The sequence below is a fragment of the Patagioenas fasciata genome, chromosome 2 (genome assembly GCF_037038585.1).
Source record: "Patagioenas fasciata isolate bPatFas1 chromosome 2, bPatFas1.hap1, whole genome shotgun sequence".
Taxonomy (NCBI): domain Eukaryota; kingdom Metazoa; phylum Chordata; class Aves; order Columbiformes; family Columbidae; genus Patagioenas; species Patagioenas fasciata.
This window is the reverse complement of record NC_092521.1, coordinates 9,573,869-9,595,141: the sequence shown is the minus strand read 5'-3', so window position 1 is coordinate 9,595,141 and position 21,273 is coordinate 9,573,869. Positions and strand designations below refer to the sequence as shown.

Genomic DNA, 21,273 nt, shown 5'->3' with positions numbered 1-21,273 from the left:
TCTGCACCACACATGGAAACAGACAAGGGCAGAGCTCTGGCTTTTCCTGACCCTTCTCACCAATATCTGCCTTGGGCTGGATCTCACTGTCTTTGTGCCTTTACAAGAAGTCAGGTTGCGTTCCAAGGTAGTCACCAATGGGGCAGGTCTCAAGCTGAGCAGGAATGATTTGTCACCTGAAGAGGAGGTTCTATTTTCTTGATAGAACACGCTCCACTGGAAACACAATAAATCTCAGCCATGGTTTGTACCATGCGTGTAGAGGAACTGACGAATTTGCAGTGGAGAGAAATCAAATTCTCCATTTCTGTGTCATTTCTGCCTGTTTCTGGTGGTTCTTTACCCTTGTGCAATGATGAGACGCAGTTTACCTTTTCAGTGCATTCAGCTAATAACTTGTTCTAAATGATAACTGATAAAGCAATGTTTACATCTAAATAGAAGTTTTGATATGAATTGAGTGAGGCTTTATATGTAATTTTAAAAGTATTCATATCCTGTTATTCAAGTCACTAACCTGACACAGGCATCCAGTGAGTCACATTGCACTTGCAGGACTGACTCTGATTACAGCAGAGAGGGATTTGCCAAGACATATATAAAAAATAAATCCTCCTTCTTCAAAACACTATTTTTGACAGAAGAGAAAGGACCCTCCCCTTTCCCCCATTTTTATATGCAAATCACAGTTCTACTAGATGGTTATGGAGGGAAAAATGTATGTATCAGTCTCCCTTTCCATTGCTGGGCTGACCTGTCAGTTCCTGGTTAGTGTTTTCCATATGTCAGCCACATAGCTCCTTAGCTGTGATGATATAGACTCCATGAGTTGGTTCCAAAGATTTCTAGTCCTCCAAGTTCTTGAAGAGAGATTTTATCTGAATGCCTGGAGAAAAATTACATTAACATCTTCACACAGAGCCCTGCAACCGTGGTGTGTTGTAAGCACTTGCCACTATGCTCAATTAGATGTCTAAGGAAAAGAAATGCAGGATACTGAAATACAGCACTGAAAAGATTTTAAATCCAGTCTTTTAGAGAACAATCTGTTAAGCTAATTAGAAATAAGAGGTAAGGAGTCAGTTGCAGCTTGTGTATTTTTTCAGGGAGAAAAAACAGGCTATGAACAGTCCCTTTAATCTGGCATTAACTGAAACTGAAGATATCCTCAAACAGAAATAAGGTGCGGTTTTCTGTCAGTGGAGTGATTATCTTCAGGCATGAACTGCAAAGAAGATTGCAGTATCCACTTCTCACTGTCTCTGAGCCCAGCTTAAATGCTTCATGCAAGATCAGGCTTTAGTCAAACACAAGCTGTTTTTTAAGTGATAGGAAACACTTGAGCTCAGCAGTCAGGAAATGGAAGAGCCTTGGCTACCTGGAGGTCAAACGCGATGGTCTGACAGATATTTCTGGCTGGAAACTGCATGCATCTGAGCCTGGAGAGTGCCTATCATCTTTAACCAAGAAAATATTGCTGTACAGCTGGCTCTTTTGGGAAAGTAGAATTATCTGGAGATTTCATTGGTTTGACTGTTGGAAATGCTTTGATCTCTCTTTTTGGGTGGTGTTACCGTTGTTGCTGTTTGTATCGTCTATAGCAGTTGCCTTCAAAGGGCTGCATGTAATTTTAGGACTGCATAAATGTAGGAGTCCTAAAATTACATTTGACCCTTTGAAGGCAACCATGAGGCTAATGTGGCCACCGGTGAAAATGAGTTTGACACCACTGGTCCACAGCATGCTTCTGGGCAGACAGAAAACCTGCTCCATAAGGAGTCTGCAGCCTTGTAGCCATCAGAGCAACTGCATTAATGTGAAAGGAGTGCATGTATTAAAGAGACAAACGTGGCTCAAGCAGGCTTTTCAGTTTCAAGTCAGGTTGGAAAAACTAGAGGTCATGATGTGAGGAGGGGAAGAGTGTTTTGGGTTTACAGAGGGTGATAAAAACTAATTGAGTGAAACAGTGAAGTTTGTAGTCATTAGATCTGTTGTTAATCAGTTTTGAAAATCTTTGTAGAAGTGAGTTTCCAGAGTAAATGAGGAATGAAAAGACATTCAACATTCCAGTTTCTGCAGCAGTGGTCTTTTCCAGGTGTGTTGGGAGGCAGAGGTACAGCTTACAGGTATAGCCCGTATATTCTTTTATGATCTCAGCGAAATAGCAGCAAGAGGTGTTATTTAACGACAAGCTCCTGAACTGTGAGACATCTGAAGCAGAAAGCTAGTATTTGGCTAGGCAAGAATAAGTAGATGTGCCCAAGAAGTGTAGGGAGAATTGGGGTGGACAGGGTAGCACCAGTGCAGATTTGTGAACTACGATGTCCCAAGAGAGAAGTTTGCAAGAGGTACCAGCCTCACCTCAGCCGATTACAGCTTAACACCAAACAAGAATTCATCTTCATGTAATTCTGATTTACATTCACCAGAATCACTGAATCAGAGAATCATACAATCATACAGTCACAGGATCATAGAACAGTTTGGGTTGGAAGGGACCTTCAAAGCTCATCCAGTCCAACCCCCCTGCTATGAGCAGGGACATCTTCACCCAAATCAGGTTGCTCAGAGCCCCATCCAGCCTGGTCTTGAATGTCTCCAGGATGGGGCATCTACCACCTCTCTGGGCAACCTGGGCCAGTGTTTTACCACCCTCATTGTAAAATATTCCTTCTTCATGTCTAGCCTGAATTTTCCATCCTTCACTTTAAAACACCTTGTCCTATTGCAAGAGGCCCTGCTAAAAAGTCTGTCCTCATCTTTCCTATAGGAAAACTACTCACCATTGTGAGCTGCAACATTTCCTAGTATCTGAGTTTCTACTGTCTAGCTTAACTTCTAATTTTATGACAGAAATAAATAAATGCTTATGAAGCTGCTGATCCCTGAACTAAATAATACTGAAAGCTTTGCCTTCCATTTTCAATGCCGTAACTTGTTACAGTAGGCATTATTGCCCAACCATGATCATAATGTTCCCACCTTTCCTAAATGTTTAGGAGGACAGTGTAATTTTTCTGTTCTGGATTGTGCAATGCAGCTGCAACTGCTTCTTCTCAGCAGTCCAGTACCGAATGTTTTGATCCGGGTCATTGTGAAAAATGTCATTGGAAGTTCCTCTGATGACAACAGGTCAATCCGTAAGGACAGCTGAAACAAGAACTGCGTGTGGCTTCAGTTCCATGTCAAGCGCTTCTAAACAATGCTGAGATAAGGAATACCCTGTGACAGCAAGATGACTAATGTTCACCATTTTATTGTATATCTCATATTGATTGGAAGTTTGCTATCAAAAAACTGCTCCGCAGGATAAGTTCTCAGCTGTTAGTTTTAAAAGGCAATTTTTTAGCTCTTGTGTTTATAGGTACAGGAGAATTCCTGGATAATTAAAAAACAGAGGACTAACATAAAGAACACAGTGTTTGTTATTTTTGGGCTGATCTCATGATTTTTGGTTTCCCGATTCATGACTCTGTCATGTTGATAGTAATATGGGTGTCAAGTAATGGAAATGAACAGTCCCTCTTGTATTTCTGCTTCTTCCTGAATAGTCCTATTTTTTAAAGCACACAACTCCTTCATTACTGGTTTCTGGGACTAATCACACAAATAAATTATAGTTTTGAAGGGAAAGAGGCCAACAGAAACGCTGAGTGCAGCTATGTTATCCTCTGTGTCCCGAGCCTCCCTCTAATGTGGCTACAGTGTTTAAGGAAGATTTATTTTTAATGTGAGAACTGCAGGCTCAAAAAGGAAGAAATTTAATTCTGGGCAGTCTCCAGCTTCTGCTCTCACTTATTTGTTCCTGAGTTTTTTTGGTGAGGATGAGAAAACAATGAGCCTGAATTGTGATGTGAATTTGAAAAACAGAGAATTGGTGCAGTTTTGCTTGCCTAACTTCTGTGGTATGAGTGGCCTTGTTTCCAGAGCCTGAAACATATTTCAGATGTACCAGGGGAGGGAACATAACAGTATTGCTTCCAAATACTGCTGGAATTATGTTGTAAGTTCCTCTATCTCCCATTTCCAGTTCAAACAAAAATTGAACATGAATAACAGTAGCGGATACCACATCTCTTTCAAACCCCAAAATGCAAGACATGCTTGCTGAATGTGGATGTTATAAAAAAACCAACCAACCAACCAAGAAACAACAAAAAACAAAACCAATTGAGGAAGTGGCCATTACCATGGAAAACAGAATTAATAAAAACAGAATAAAGAGGAGCGTGTAAACCTATTCTAACCACCCATGCAAAGAAGTGAAAATATCCACAGCTAGGATAAGGCTTCAAGCAAGAACTATTCCTCTCGAACTCTCCTCGTGTCACAGACAGTTTTGCAAAAGTTTTGGGTTTTTCTTTTACTCGTTGAGCTTGGATCATATATAATGATATGATAATCTAAGCCCATACACATCCAGTGCTGTGAGATGAAGATTTGCCTGCCCAGGCTTTCAGCTCTCCCTCTGCGGAGAGGACTTGTAGGACACGTCTGTTCAGAACTTTTTGCCACAGTTGTTTGACCCACTACTTGACCTGAGGGAGTTTTGCATCTCAGAGAGAGGGGAACTTTGCAAAGCTTTTGAAATCCCTGGGAGGAGATGTGTTCAAAATCAAGCACGTACTAGGATGTTTTTCTTGGTCGCAGTGCATTTTTGGATTCTGTATGTCATCTGATCTTAGTACTCTCCCTATCAAACTTAGCCTTTTAATAAAGCAAATTCAGAACTTCCACAGAAACTGCCACTTTCAAAATCTGGGAAACTTCAAGACTTAGGGAAACTTGAAGCATTTTAATTTTTTATGGTTTGGTTTGGTTTGATTTGAAGTGAATGTTATTTAGAGGTACTTGATAAAATATGCTGCGCACTTTCAGATCTGATGTTGAAGAATATGTTTGCCAGATTAGCGGATAAATATTGTGCAATCCTAGATCTAATTTCTCTGCTATACCAAGGAGACACATAATTCCTTGCTTCAAATGAAAAACAAGGAAGCAACTCTTCTGAAGGAAGCTGGCATGCCGTGTTATCCCTTTTCCAGTCTCACCCGTCATAGTTCTGTTCAGTTTGTTCTCATTCCTCATCCTGGGGATGCACCCACACACAGAGATGCTCTCAGAAAAGATATTTTGCTCTCTCTCTCATGACCAACTGAGTCAGTGCCCCTAGTCAGCAGCTGGTAAATGTCGTGCCTTACAAACACAAGACGGGCCACCACAAATCCCACGTGAGGAAAAAGGCCATTGCTCACTCAGGTTTTAGTCTAAATTGAGGGCGGAAGTGAGGAATAAGATCAAGTGGTGTTTTTTGATTCCGCTTTAGTCTTTCGGCCCTCTTAAAACCAGAGATGTCTTTTCTAGTGCTCAAAATTGGCAATTGTGGCTTTTTCCTTTGCTTATCTGCAACCATCTACATCTTGGCCTTTAAGCTAATAACAGTGGTTGTTTTCCAGATCCCCTAAAAAGGAAGAGAAACCTCTCAGGAAGGTAGTAGCACTGGAAATTCTGCATGCAATGAACTAAAAAGACTGTCTCTACATCCAAACAATAGCCTCTTTCTATTTATTTTTGGAAAGCAATTTCTCCAGTTGTGAGCAATGCTATCCTATTAGTATCAATGGATCTGCTTGTTTGAAATATACAAAGAGTCCGAGGTGCTGGCCAAGGCAGAGTTCTTCAGGCTCAAAGGTTTGAGGCAATTTCAAATTAAGGATTTGCTGTTTGTTTTCTGTTTATTTTCAACTTCCTTCTGGTTTTATGCTTTTTCAGGCTTCTAGTTATGCTTCATGCAAATTCGGTAAGAAGTAGTTTAATCGGTTGAAGAGATCGGAGTCTTTCATATCATGCATCTAGAGTGTGGGGTTTTTTTTAGAACACGAAAGCTAAGCAATTATAGTAAACTTATGTGAATGTTTGGAAATTAGTCATTTGAACCATGTCAGAGCTATTCCAGCCTTTCTGTTCTAGGTCAGATCTTATCAGATTTATACTAATTTATCTGTATTTTCAATCAGTAGTTTTTATGATTACTCAACGATATAGTACTATCTTTTCTCAGTGAGGACCTTTTCCATGCTGGCACAGCCGTAGGAAAGAAATAAAGAGGCTGGGATAGAGATTGGAACTGATTTTGATGTGCTTTGGCTCTGGTAAATCTTCTGAAGCTTGGGTTAGACTTTTGTTCCTACTACATCTGCTCATAGCTTTTCGAAACCCTCAGTGCTCCTTGGGTTAACTATCCCAGCGTTTCTAACCTAAATTTATTTACATTCACTGTGAATAGTTAGTGCCCACTTGGCCTTGAACCAGCATTGTCCTGAGGTATAAATAGATCTTCTTCATGGATTCATTTATAAAGATCATGCCTACTCTCAATCCTTGTTTACCACGGTTAAGGAAGTAAAACTCTATTTAGTCTCCTCTTGTAAGATGTGCTTTCCATTCCCTGATGTGCCTCACAGCACTCTTTTTGTATTCACTCCTGTCTGAATGTGTCTCCTTCCAGCAAAGTTTTCAGAAAGATTTGTGACTTGGTTAGAACATAGGCAATTTTCAGAGGTCTTTCAAAATAACCATGGCAGAGCTGGGAAAGGCCAAACTTTTCCTTCCTCCCCTTTGCTTTGTTGATTAGAACTTGCTTCTTATGATTGAAATGCCGGTGTTTTACATTCTCCAACTGAGCAGATTTTGCTTCTTATCTTTTTTACCTTCACCAGGGGACCATGTATTTTGACAGCATGTGCTGACTGATACTGTCGTTTTTTTCCAGGGAGGCTCAGCTTTTTCTCCAGCATCCATTATTAGCAAGAGGAGAGCACAGACCCAAGCAGCAGTCCTGGCTGAAGATGTGGGATGCCCTTCATCCACCAGTGAGGAAATTGTAGCCTGCCTCCGCCAGTTGCCTGCTCGTGTCCTCAATGATGCACAGACTAAGGTACACCATTGCAAAATGAATGTTGTTGGCGAGGTTTCTTTTGACAAGAAGAAGTGAGGAAGCTTAAAAAATAAATTGGGATGAATCCCTGTGAAAAAGGAACTGGACTAACTTTGGTGGAGTGATGCTGATGTCCATAACATCCACCTCTGACCTATGAATATTCACAGCTTGATTCTTCACTAGATTAAAATCCTTTTACACTACTTTAATCGCAACTTCCAAAATTAAAATAAATTTCATGGTTTTACTTCTTTATATGCCCTATTGTCTGCCCCTGGGTGTTTTCCTAGAGGAGAATCAAGTGTCTGTAGCTTCAGTCTCTGCAGTTTTGCAGAAAGAAAATGGGGGGGGGATATCACTGCACTGTCTCCTAAGTGGGAGACTTGTGAAAACTGAAATATAAGTGATTCTAGAGATAAATCCTTTACCCACAAATTAAAACACTCAGTGGCAATACATTTTTTCAATCAGGATCAGCGTAGAGCCAATCCCTAATTTAAAACAATATTTTTATGACTATAAGACCATCGATTGTCTTGGCCTATTCAGCTCGCTTCACCCACTGAGACAGTCAGCAAAAGCTTTGCTTCCTGGAAATGATGAGTTTGCACTTACATTAACTGATCACTTGTTCACTTTAAGGCTATCACTCAGTTATCTGAAGCAAGAGTAAAGGCGAAATGACATGGGTAAACTAATTTAATGACAATGTTATTGCTTTTTTTCTAACCTAGCTCCTAGCTATAAGTGGCCCATTCCAGTACTGGGGACCAGTGATGGATGGAGTTTATGTTCAGGAACCTTTAGCTAAAGCCCTGCAGCGCCCTCGACTTCGGAAAGTAGATCTGCTCATTGGAAGTGCTCAGCAAGATGGGTTGATCAGCAGAGCTAAGGCAATTAAGGTAGGAAGAGGCTCACTGTTAATGAACTGATGGCATTAATATTATTACAGTGATGACAGTAATCATATGCAGCCAGTGAGATGCTTTTTGATTTCTACAGCTTGTGAATTATACTCCAAACAAATATGCAAAGGCATTGTCCATCTCCACCCAGTCCTAGTTAGGCTGATTAATAGAATTATTAGATTTGTTGATTAATGCTAGGGGGCAGGATTTGAAAAGGTAAGAGATCAGCAGAGATTAACCATGTATTAATATGCAGCAGTATGTTTTACTATCTCTAACATTCTATTTTTATTGCAATCTCAGTTGAACATTACAAAGAATAAGGTAAGCTCATAACTTGGTTATGAAGTTCTTCCTGTGCAGCAGGCCTAAGTTAGACTTTCCCATGCCAATGTGTTTGGTTCTTTTTGTTTGTGTGTTTGGTTTTGTTTGTTTGTTTGTTTTTGGTTTTGTGTTTTGTTTTGTTTTGTGCTTTTTGTTTTTTCCAGCAACCTTTTTTCTCTGTCGCCTTTAAAAAGTAAGTTTTCTTGTAAAGATGTTTCTGAATATGGACTAGCTATGACTAAGAATAACACTGGCCTGATGTGTGGGCTAAGGTTTTAGGGCATAAGCTGAAATTAAAACAATGAAAAGCATTGTGTCCATACTGTACTTTAGACCTAAAAGTCTTCAAAAACATGAAGGTCTACCCAGCGGGATTTTGTGTCTTCTTGTAAACTCTCTGGCACTGTCTGTTCTTGAGAGACCATATGAACCTCTTCTAGTTCATTTGTCCTTCTCCGTGATAGGAACAAATGCCCTTCCCTGTTTAACACTGGTAAATTAATTTAGATGTTCCAGTGTGCTCAGATATATGTTAAGAAATCAACAAGAGAAGGTAACACAGCAGGGATTATTTTGAGGGTTGTCTAAGTGAACTGCAGGTGTGTTGCTGTATTTCTGTAACTGTGTGGATTTCATCTCTTAGGAGGCAGTGAAAGGTTAATCCACCTTCTTTTTTGTGGCTGACCAATAATACATAGGCCAATTTACTTTAGAATTAATGACAAAATTACTCCTTTAAAATAAGAGGTTTTCACCCACCCGAATAAAGTTCATAGTGCTTGTTTAGTATCCATCAGAAGTTTCCTGCTCTTATTTCATGTACCTTTCTCTAGTGGAATCAATGAAAAGAGGAAATTAGGCAGGCAACAGACTGTGATGCTGGAGGTCTGCAGATAACGATCCAGCCTTGTGAGAGGGGAATAAACTTCAGTAACCTCATTACAAGTTGTGTGATGAAGACTAGGAAGTGAAATTCTTTCCTTTGTCACTATTCCCACATGTGACAGTTGCCTGCAAAACCAAAATTAAATTCCATTATGTATTCGAAATTATGCAAGAAATCATGGTGTTAACGAATGCCACAAGCGCTAAAAGCCAACAAAAAGTGCTAAAAGCACCATTGTAAGGTTGAAATGAAAAGGAAAAAACACTCATAACCGAGAGATCAGTAGTGAAGTGTTGCCTTTCCAAAAAGAAAATCTGGAATACCTTCTTTGTTTAAAAGCTTGCAGAAAATAAGATCAGAAATGAACTAAAAATGTTGGTGCAACTCAACCCTAAGAGATGGTCATAACTACCTCAACCTGAGAGATTTGTTTTAAAATGTCCTACTGTTGGAGATCTTCTGGTTTCCTTTGGCATAGTTGACTTCTTTACTAGCTATTATAATAGTACATACGTTGGTGCTGCTGCTGTCAGTCAGATTCTATCTCTGCTCCAGAGAATTCCTAATGTTCGTGTTAGCTGGTTATATTTTGTTTTGTTTTGTTTAGTTTTGTTTTCCTTTTGACTTCTTTAAGCTATTTTCTTGTTCTCAGTAAGAACCGATGACTTTTTTTCTGCACATTTTCCTCTGTTTCTGTTTTCTCACGTCTTCAGGATTTTAGGGCTTGAGGGAATATGACTGTTTTGACCAGTCTGTATTTCTGTCTTTGGATTGTTTTCTTAAGACCTTACTACAAGGTTAAAATTTCCTGATTTCTTCCTTGTTAAATTGTTAATTACTGTAAAACCATAATCTTTCCTCCATCAGTGAGCTATTTAAGAACAAGAATATTTCTACATCATAGCCATTAGCATGTGTGGTTGCAGCCAAAGTCAGATGATAAATTCCTGAATAGGCCACAGATATATTTAGGTGAAGTGTCAGAAACTGGTGTGGGTGGTGGCCGTTACAGAGAAGTACGTGCCCCATTTCCTCTGTCATAATGTTATAAAGGATCTTCGATCTGTGCTAATTGTCCTTTCCTCACCACATATGCCTGGAAGAAGTATTTGAGACAACCCATGCTGTGTCCCACTCTTCTATTTTATTCATTTAAGGGTTCCCTTGGGGTAGATGTGGCTTGCATCTCTCTGGGAAAACTCACAGCTGATTTTGCTGATATGCTAAGGAAGGTGGAAGGGCTCAGTTGGTGGACAGAGCACTGAGCTGAAGTCTGGAAACCAAGACATAGTTCCCATTCTGCTTCTGACTCTGGCCAAGCTATTTAACCTGTTCTACAAAGAGGGGACCAAACCTCCCTGGGGTGAAAATCCATCTGTGGATATGTTCCAACACTGTGGAGAGAACCATGCATGTATTTGCATAGATAAATGGCACAACTAAAAGATCCTGTGGCAAGCGAATGGAGTTGTCAAAGTCCTTAGTTTCCATCTCCTTTAAGATGACTGATTTCAGTGTAGTCAGGTGCAAAAAGTGTGGGGATAGAAAAATATAACCCCTGCTGATCTGTTTCAGCAGTTCCTTGGAATAGTTGTGTTGGCAAATTCAGCCAAGGGCTTGGTCTATTAATCCTGGTCTTGCTGTATTAATACTGGCCCTGTAAACAGTGAGGAGACACTTCTAGCCCTTTGGATGCAAGTAAGCTTGAGATGTGATGCAAATCTTATCACCTTAGACTGGAGTTGCATGTAAGTTTTATAAAGTCTTAGCAGTTGAGTCTTAGGAGCGAGAGTAAAACCTCTGGATTGCAACCAGACCTGAAGGTGGTAAATCCAATTGTCACCATGTTGTTCTGTGGGGGCTTACTGGCAGCTTGTCATTTTGGGACGGGCAGTTGGTCATTTTGGGAGTCTATATTCTCACTGCAACACTGTGTTTGTGCCTGTTAAGACCTTAACTATTATAAACGAAATGAAGAGACAGAAGGCATCACTTATGCACTAGCAAAACATTTATGTTTGATTTGTTTACAATTAAAGGCTGATGTCTCTCAGTGATGCTTGCAGCAGAGAGTACACTGAATACTCGTGCTCAGTCTTGCCTGTGGAAATGACCGTTTTGTGGCATTCACTTGAATGCTTATTCATGTGAACTGAGACAGATTTACCACTTCCTGGATCACCTCATACTCATCCCCAGTGCAGCCATCAGATGGTAGAAAATAAGTGAGAATCGGAGCAGAGTTTGTTAAGGGAATGACAAGTGGTGCCATAATGCACCATTATGTGACATATGGAGCGGTTAAGCCTGAACCTGTTAATTTCAATTCCCATGGCAGACCCTTAGGGTCTGCTTTGAACAGTCATAGGTTAGGGCAGCCGAGCAGAAACCTCTAAAATTGCTGATTTCAATTCCCAACGGGGCAAAATTTTATCCCTGTGCTATATGTGAAGCTCAGGTGGAAGATCTAATGGTTCCTGCTGGCATTAAGTATACAGAGTCACTCGTGCTGATCTATATGTGTTTGTATATGCATGTAAGTCAGTACGGCCTTGTTTATATCCTCCATATGTTCTGTGTCTACTGTGTAATCTCCACATTGCAAGAATTAATAGCTTTCTTTTTAGATGGAAGACTAAGGCTGCACTTAGTATTTTCTTTCTTTTTCTTTCCCTTCTTAGTATAAATCTAGTTGGCTGTAAAACCTAGAACCAGGACACAGGGGAGTGGATAGACAGAAATACAGTTTGTGTACCCCATGTAAGCAACTGGATCTATGCAGACCAGATCTTCCATACTGCACTATGTTACAGTCAGTGAATTTCTTTATGGATAAAGATATTCATCAACATGCAACAAATGGCAGATATGTGTGTATTAATTGTAATGACAAGGGGAGCGGTGTCCTGATAAATGCAATCAGTGAGGAGAACGGGCTGATGTTGTCTCTTTATCTTATAACTGGCTGGGATCCTTGAAATACTCTGCTGAATGGCTGGCAGGTCTTTCACTGTCTTTTGCGACAATGTTTATCAAAAGCCATTTAAGACCTGAGCTCTGCACATACTCTGTTAGTGTTATCCCTTTTCTATTTTCTCAGAAACGCACATTTTGCTCCTTTGAAGATGGAAATCTTTGGTCTACCAACTGCTACAATTTCTTTTTAAATAAAACACTGGACCAGGTTCAGTCAAATGCTCCAGAAGCTATGCTGCAGGAGCAAGAACATTAAGCATCATATAACTCATTATTTAGACACTGTTTATGAACACTTTGCACCACCAGGACAGTAGAAAGTGGTGCACCTGCTGTTTTTATTTATTTTCTTACTTACTTTCTAAAAAAAAGTTGAAAACCCCACTATAACTGTGAGGCCAGTTGCTAACACCTCTGTAAAGGTTAGCAGAATGTAAATTATTTTGCATAATGTGCAACTGTTTCTGTTAATTTGGTAGCAGCTGTTGTATCTACTGCTATTTGAAAATTGTTCCTTGGTCAGATATTTTCTAATGAGAAGCATTTGTTGGACATAGAAAATTAATCATATTTAATCAATTTCTGAGAAGTTAAAATGCCTTGTATTTTTACTGTTTCATGAGTTTTATTTTGAATGCATTGCTTTGTTTTGTGCTATCATGTTGAAGTCAGATGTTTAAGTTCTATTTCATTGTAGCCAAAGTGACACTTGAGGCATCATGTTTCAGATTGTTCTGTTTTAGAGCTGGTTGGGATGAAAAATCTTACAATGATGTCCTACATATGTCAATTCTGTTTCTCATCCATCTCTGCCTGTTGAGTCCTCTTTCGTCTGACTCAGCACATCTTAGGGACCCCACTCTTATCAATGATTGCTGAGAAAGGTCACCAGAATTTCAGGGGCGTTTTGAAGATCACAGAAACTAGTACATGGGCGCAGTAAAAACCTCAGGGCGACCGTGCTGAGTCAGATCAAAGGCCCACTGAGCACAGAATGCTGTTTTCAGCAGTGGCTAAGAGTGCATGTTCGTGATAATAGGGTAAGCAAACCTGATACTTCTGCTGAATGCTCTTCAAAACTCTAGCACTTTGCAGCTCAGGGAATTCCTAGCCTGAATTGGTCTTTGTGTAATTAAAAGACATCCACTTTTTTTTTTTTTAATTAAAAAAATTGTTAGTGAAACTTCATCTTCACCGATTTTGGCATTGGCAAAAACATGTGGCAAGGAATTGCGCAGCTTAACCACGTGTTGTATGATCTATTTCCTTCTCTGGTTTTCAACTGTAATGTTTATTTGGTGGTTGAAAGTAGATAAGGCAGCGAAGGATCAGTTCCTAGGGTACATAATCAATACTCTAAGGTTTTTTTCTTTCTTTTTCTCTCTGTTTTAAGTTATCCATGACAGGTGTAGAATAAGGTAACAAATGTGTTACAACAAATGAACAACAAACAACAAAAAACCAACATGAAAGTACTGCATGAAAGTTGCTTTGTGCAGGCGCTTGGCCTCTGCATTGACACAGAAAAGCATCTCTTCTTATCCATATCTGCTATTTAAATCCACCAACTCTGGTTGCCAAATGAGAGATTCCTAATTAGACAGCAGCAATGTGTCTGCTGGTTAATAGTGACGTGTATTGATGTGTGTCGAAGGCAATGGGAGGATTGCTTTTGCGTTCAGTGAATTTGCAGTCAGGTCTTCAGCGATAATTTCTATTTCCTGCAGAAAAATATACGTGTCCTCACTGTATTTAAACTGAATGATTTTGCAGGCAAATGCACTATGCAGTTTCATATGTGGCATTTGTGCACATGAAGTGACGTGTCACGCATTGTAGATCTTTTTCAAAGTACAGCTGTATTACTAAAACTGGTACCACATGACTGCTTTCACATGGCATGGGCCAAAATCTAGCAAAAGAATTTATTACAAATACAGGGAAAATTTGCCAAGATATTTTTGGACCTTACAATATTGGGTAGCTGTTTGAAATCTCTTGTAAAGTCACTTAATCAAAATGCACAAAGCACTAGAATATGTCAGTAAGGACAGGCCTCCGTCTCAGCAGACGGTGACTTATTTTCCGTCTTTGGTTTCTGTGAATTTGTTGAAAAGTAATTATTCCCTCCGTACTTGCTGTATAGAGTTGTGGAAAGACCTCGCAGCATGATGAAAAACAGCTGCGGGCCATCAAAATAATAAATTCACTAAGGCATCTATGGTAACTGGACTGGGCAGACGCAAGTCTATTTTACACCAGATTGACTGCCCAAAATAATATAGGTGGTTCATTAGATCTTTCTCTCTGGAGTTCTTCTACCAAGTTTCAGCCAGCGTGCACCTGCAAGGTGCCCTCTTTAGAAAGGATTTGATGCACAGGAAATTTCAGGTTATTTTCTTTTATTTTTAATGAAGTTACTCTGTTTCTGAATTTGAAATAGATTCTTTAAAATAAAAATAGTCTGAAATGATAAACTAAAAAACTTCTGCAAAGAAAGATGTGTTGAAAACTTACAGAAGTTTTTAGTTTTGTTAAAAAATTAAGTTGGATAAGCAGTTTGACATAGGAGATGGTCCCTGTGCTACCAGTAATTCTGCAGTGACATGGGCACTCTGCTCTGGGGAAAGTGCCTTTATGTCAGGAGAAGTTTCAGACCACAGATCTCAGGAAAATGGCATTTCAAGTTAGATCTCTCCTAAAGGCCCTGGGAGTTATGAAATTTGAACATCATGGCTGCTACTATCATTGAGATTTGGATGAAAGGGATTTCTCTTCCAGGGCTGAGGCAGATATTAGTCCAGAAGGGATGTAAATAGAGGCCTTATAGCAGCCACTATTCTTTGTAGGTGTTCCCAGAAACTTCAGAGTGATGTGGCCATGGAATGGGTATATAACATGTTTTGAGGAAGCCAATACTGCTGGCTGGTGACAGTCGTGGGAAAGAAAAAGTAGGACCATCGCCTGCTTCTCCCCCTAGGAATTAGAGATTACAGCAGAAAGGACTCGTTCCAGCAGAGGGAGATCTGAGTTTATTTTGCTCCATTAAAAAATGTATCTTTTGGTTTTGTTTGTAAATTTCATTTATCGATTTTATTCTCAGAAATTTGAAGAAAGTCAAGGAAGATCCAATAGCAAAACAGCCTTTTATCAGGCTCTTCAAAATTCTTTGGGAGGAGAAGACTCCAACTCATTCATTGAAGATGCAGCTACATGGTATTACTCCCTTGAACACTCAACTGATGATTATTCATCATTTTCCAGGGCTTTGGAAAATGCCACCCGGTAAGAAACTCATCCTATTACAACTGTGTGACTGGGCTTGAGCAAGGTTTGTTTTGCTTATCTCAAGTGTGTATTTATATTCTGAAAAACTTGAGAAATTCTTGCAAAAATGAACAGAAAATAGGGAATATTATTTCACTTTCCATGAGGTTTTCAATGTCACTAGTAAACAGAAACTGGTCTGACTTTTATGCCCTGAGAAAAATTTGAATTATCCTTCCTGAACTGTATATTTGATTCAGACTAATAATGCTTCTTTGTGTAAATTTTCATGTCAAAGATGTCTTGGTTGTTTGCACAGCCTGCATCAAATATTCCCTGAGTCCTGTCATCCCTGTGACAGTAGAAGAACTTGGCTTTCATTCACAGTCACTTAATTATACCATTACATACTTTTCCTAGTTTTTGGAAATTTGGAGAATAGTCAAGTTTGAAAACTTTTATTTCAGAAATTATATTAATTTTGATATTATGAAACCTGCAAAATATATTTCTTCACAATGTCAGGCTTTCCACAGATGAGTATCCTGCGTAAAATGGTGAAGCATTTATGATTGTTCACAAAAGTGGCTCCCAGCTCCATTCAGTGCATTGCTAATCTCCATTTTACCTATAGCAGAAGAATCCTCTTATGCTTATTTGTGTATTCCCTTGAGCTTCGTGTAATCATTTATGCCAGTGTACAGAGGTTGTATAATGTCACCAATCCGCATTTTGTTCCCTTTATGTGTGGTTTCCTATGGTGAGAGAAAGCAGAATCAGGCAGTAGGATGCTTCTGTAGGAAGCCTTCTTGTGGAGGTGGAAGGAGAACACATGATATCTGACTTGCTTTGTTGGATCTACCAGGACACACTGTAAACTCACAGTGCCTTCCAGCTTCTTTTGAAAGAAAAGGTTGTGATGAAATGTCTACAGATGCATGAGCATCTTCACTCCAGTATATACTCTCCCATACTTCCCATTGAAAGATTTTGGGGAGGGACCATTGGGAAGTGGAGGGCGAGCAGTGGGCCATGTTCAACCCACCCACTACATATGCATAGCTTTGACCCTTACATGGATGTGGCATCAGGGTCCATCAGTTCTGGGTAACAGTCAGTTTGGAGAATTAATTGTCAATTAGGACTCCACAGCAGTCGTGGTGTGTAGGGTAGGCCATAGAGACTGATGGGTATCTTCAGCTGTGGTCACATGCTGGTTTGGTCTGCAGAGAAGACTGTGGATCTTGCTCTCTCCCCATGGGCAGCCAGTTTGCTTTATCCAGTTAGAGATCTTGAGCTGTGATGGAGTAGGCCCATTTTTCTGAAAGGAGGCAAACGGAGGGGAAATCTCCTTATCTCATTTTCCCTGCCTCTGCAAACTCAGGGACTGAATGTTTAAGTGGAACAGATTTTCAGAAAACAAATGAAAAACTCCTTCCATATTCTTTTCTCTGCTTCACAAGCAGATTCATTATGAAAAAATCCTTACAGTTCTAAAGTGATGTGTTTTGTAAGCTGGTAATGTGAATCTTAGTGTTTCTCTGTTCTGAACTGGGACATCACAGGTACAAGCTCCTGGTATCTGTGCTCTCAGTGTTACAGCTTTCTGTCCCACCGTGAGCCCCTCCATGAGGCCACAGAGACAAGATTTTCCTTTTGGTAGGTCCATCAAAATTGCAGGGTGTTGCTCCAGGGGAGCCTCAGGAAGCAGGAGATGAGCAGCAGCCAAGATTCACTTGCAAACATCTGATTCAAGACAGCAGTGACCAAATCTGTCTGGGGAAGGTTTCTGGGTGGTCCAGGTGTGCCGGTGCATTGAGGTCATGGAGTAAACACGCCAGAATGCTGTGGGTTGAGCTTTGTGCCATTTTTCAAGTCTCACACTGTGCTGTATTTGCTTTCCCTCATAGTATGTCCCAGGGACAGGCCACCCATCAGTGTGGCATCTGGGGCCACTGCATGCAGCACAGGTGGAAGTGCTGTGGTTCATGGACGTTAAAACTAGAACTTGTCTTCAATCTCTTTCTATCTCTGCCATTACACATGGGACTATAATTCATTACTCACATCAGTAAGGTGTTAAGCTGTAACAAAATACTGAAGAACTTAAATTTTAACTCTTCTTCCCATCCAGAGATACCTCCATAAGTAGCTGTTATAACACAGGGCTGTCACATTTCAGCCTTCCAGTACTTAAAAGTGGCCTATAAGATAGATAAGGATGGACTTTTTAGCAGGGCCTGTTGCAATAGGACAAGGGGTGATGGTTTTAAGCTAAAAGAGGGGAGATTCAGGTTGGACATGAGGAAGAAATTTTTTACAATGAAGCTGGTGAACACTGGCCCAGGTTGCCCAGAGAGGTGGTAGATGCCCCATCCCTGGAGACATCCCAGGCCAAGCTGGATGGGGCCCTGAGCAACCTGATCTGGGTGAAGATGTCCCTGCTCATTGCAGGAGCTGGGCTGGATGAGCTTTGAAGGTCCCTTCCAACCCAAACTATTCTACAGTTCTGTGATTCTATGATTTGATCATCCACGTTCAGCCCAGGGCTCAGCATGGTGCAGACTCTGATTTTGCAAAGCTACGACAGCTCACACGGTGCTTGCTTGCAGCAGGAATGTGATGCACAAAGATCCCCTCTGGCTCTCAGCCTGAGGGTGCCCCACAGCAGCCTCCTGGGCACGGGGATTACTGGCTTATTTATGATACAGAGCAAACGACATGACGAAGGAACAAAGTGAATGGCTTAAATAGTCACCATGAGTAAGCAGAAGGATGGGTAGTGAAACCAGGATGTCTGATGACAATCCCTTCTCTAAACAGTTTGGAAATTGTACCAGTTACAGCAGAAAGGGAAGGGAGACAGTGGTGACAGAATTACAGATACATCAGTATCACATACGTGATGGAGAAAAGAGGGTTTCAGTTCTATTTTTTTTTTCTTTGCTTGTTGATTTTTTTTTTTTTAAATATTTTTTTTTTTTACAAAAACCTTACTACCGGCATAAATGTGCAGTCCAAGAAAGGTTCTATGTCAGGAAGTTGTAAATAATTGCTAAAGCTTGAACACGTTATGAAGTGTGAGAAAGCAACCTAAGTGGCTGTTAAAAGCTGCATATATTGTGCGCGCTTTGTGGTTTTATAATATTTCCATGTTTAAAATATTTTTGCTAAAATTCTCTGATATTTTTCCCAGTTATAAAATATATATATATTAAAAAGAAAAACTCTGGTATTCCATACCTGTATAAACCAGCAATTTCATTTTTGTGGTTACTAATTTTAACTTTTTTTTACTTCCCCAGAATAGCTGATTTTTTTTTTCCCCCAATAGCACCATCTGCAAATCAGTTGTAAGTGGGGAAATGTATCATGAAGCACTTTTCGAGAGCATTTCTCTCCACAGACTCCCTAGTTTTCAAAGGTCCTCTCCTCCTGTAAAACGCCATGCTGGTAGGCATGTGAATAACAGCAATTTTCGTTTCATATGGGTGTTGTCAACCATAACTGTCAAAGAGCATTGTGGTCAGTCAGCCCATAGCTTGTGGTCTCACAGATGGGCTTAAAATAAACTCAGCTGAACCAAGATAGCTACCCAAACAGTGCTGTTCATAATCATACCAGTTAAATATAGCAACATGTTTTTATGCTTCTCTGACACTGTTCTTTCTTGCCACCAGTCATTCTTTTTTTACCTACCAATTCTGAAGGAGCAACTACTGTTTCGGATTCACTAGACTGAGAATTGAAACCTCCCACTTCTACAGCAAGATATATTTGTGTGTGCTCATGTAGTTATGGATACAAAAACATCCAAAGAGTGTGCTGAGTCTTCGGGCACATGTAGAATGAGAAATGGTGGTATATCTATGTATATTATTCGCCTTGAGGAATCATAATGAGGTAGCTTGCCATAAGGTGTCCTGTTTTCTGCCTGCCCCTCTTGAACTGCTTATGTTCCTTCAGCTACTCGTTACCTCACCTTCCAGCCCTACTTCTTGGGGCAATGGAAGCTAGCAAAGTTCAGATGTATTTGCTTCACTTGTACCCAGGTATTGCGATACCTGTGTGGGGGACTACGGGGGGTCCGTGGACTCCCTGACGGAGGGCATGGGAACAGAAATTAGCCTTGAAGATATGAAGGCCTACCCGTGAGAAAGATGGGAGTAAAGGAGTATCTGGAGATATTAAGGATGTACCCATGAGAGAGAAGGGAGTAGAAGAGTAACACTGATGATAGCAAAATTAGCCAATGAGATGTTACTGCTGTAACTTGTAACCAATAGTGAAGAGACACATGAATTGGTAAAACTGTATAAAAATGCAGTTGTGGCAATAAATGGCATCTACTACTTTCATCCTGGAAGAACTTGGTCTATGTCGTTTGTCCATCTCAACCACGACATACCTGGTGATAAATTTAATCATTTAATCTTTTAACTCTCTCATTGCACTGTTCTTGTTTAACCTTTCTCTCACACACATGCAGCTACATTAGCTGTTCCATATTGATGAGCCGTATCAGAAGCCTTGCATGATCTCTCCAAAACTAATTTCTTACCTCATCCAGCTCTGAAAACTCTATCCAAAAAAATCACACAGATCCAAATAATAATGATATTACTGATCCTTAACCCTGGAAATATATAAGCTAGATGCCATCGCAACCTAGTGGTGTTAAAATAAGGAGCTTTAGACTATTACAAGCATGGGCCGCCCTAAACTAGACTAAAATGCGACTGTTTTTTTGGCCAGAATACTCCTTATTTGTCAGATCTTGTTTTTTTAGTATCATTATCCTTGTTCAACACTCCATAATACAGCTACTTTAGTGAATTCTAAGCTGTATTGGGCTCACAGAGGGTGAATGTGGTTTCCCTCAGTGCACTTGAAGCCAGAGATATGAGCTGTTTTGGAAGATTTAAAGAAGGCTGTCAATATAGAGACAGGTCTGTTGGCTGTGGGGGTTTTTCTTTCATTTTTTCTACTATGTGACTGTGTCTGTTCCCTGCTTCTCTGTTTTTATCAGTGATCAGTTTATCACATGTCCCATCATAAACATGGCCAGTTACTGGGCTGCTGCCTCCAGAGGAAATGTCTTCATGTACCACGTACCTGAGAGCTACTCACAGAGCAGGTAAGGAGATGTATTTTATTATGTTTCTTGAATTTAGAGTTTGAAAAAAAAAATGCTGTCTGGGTACCCTGTGGAGTAAATGGAGAAATGTAAGTATGAACAGTTCGGATTAGCAATAGAGGGATTGGGCTCTAATAGATGATTTCTATCTGTTGGCTAAATTGGAATGTTGTTTCTGAACTGAGGCACTTCAAGTAAGATGTCTAAATTAAGTTATTCTATGTTACCTGTCTTTGACAGTTCCAGATAGCCTTTTAGATTTCTACTGTATATCTGATAAACCTCGCAGGAAGAACCAGAATGCGGTCTAAGTCATCAGGAGCCCACAGCTCTCAAGGTAGACGGGGTAACATTTTCTAAGGACTCAGTATCAGCATAAGACTGCCTCCTTTTGAAGTCAATGCAGTTACACTGACTGGACATTGGCATGGACCAGATCTGGGATTTACTCCTTTCAGCCCCAGCACCGTGACTTATGGTCAGACAGCAGACTGTCTCATTGGAGGAAATATATTTTTGAACACGAGCCTTTGCAGACTCAGGCTCTATGCCATCCTTCATGCTAGAAGCTTGCTTGACAAGTTTTCAGCAGGAGAAGCTGTATCATATTTTTGACAGGAAGGTCTAGGTGCCTGTGTGAGATGCAAATGCCTTGTTCCCTTGGGCACAGAACAAGCTGGTAGTCAGAGGCTGTTAAGGTGACCTGCCCTGCTTTTGTTTTTGAGCCAGCCCCTTCCAGAAGTGAGGATGAGAGACAGAGGTTTGCAGTCAGTGGTCAGCACTTGGGGTGGCTGTGTGACATACTATGGTAGCTCCTGGCCCCTTGCTCCCAAAA

At 40.3% G+C, this 21,273-nt stretch overlaps 1 protein-coding gene across 1 annotated transcript in view; it reads left to right on the top strand.

Moving 5' to 3' along the window:
• TG (thyroglobulin) overlaps positions 1-21,273 on the top strand; it is a 159,689-nt gene that overhangs the window by 119,641 nt on the left and 18,775 nt on the right. The window contains exons 42-45 of the mRNA XM_065831913.2: positions 6,773-6,937; positions 7,675-7,842; positions 15,138-15,319; positions 20,331-20,438. Of these exons, the coding sequence (XP_065687985.1) occupies positions 6,773-6,937; positions 7,675-7,842; positions 15,138-15,319; positions 20,331-20,438 (623 nt within the window). The remainder of the gene's footprint in view (positions 1-6,772; positions 6,938-7,674; positions 7,843-15,137; positions 15,320-20,330; positions 20,439-21,273) is intronic.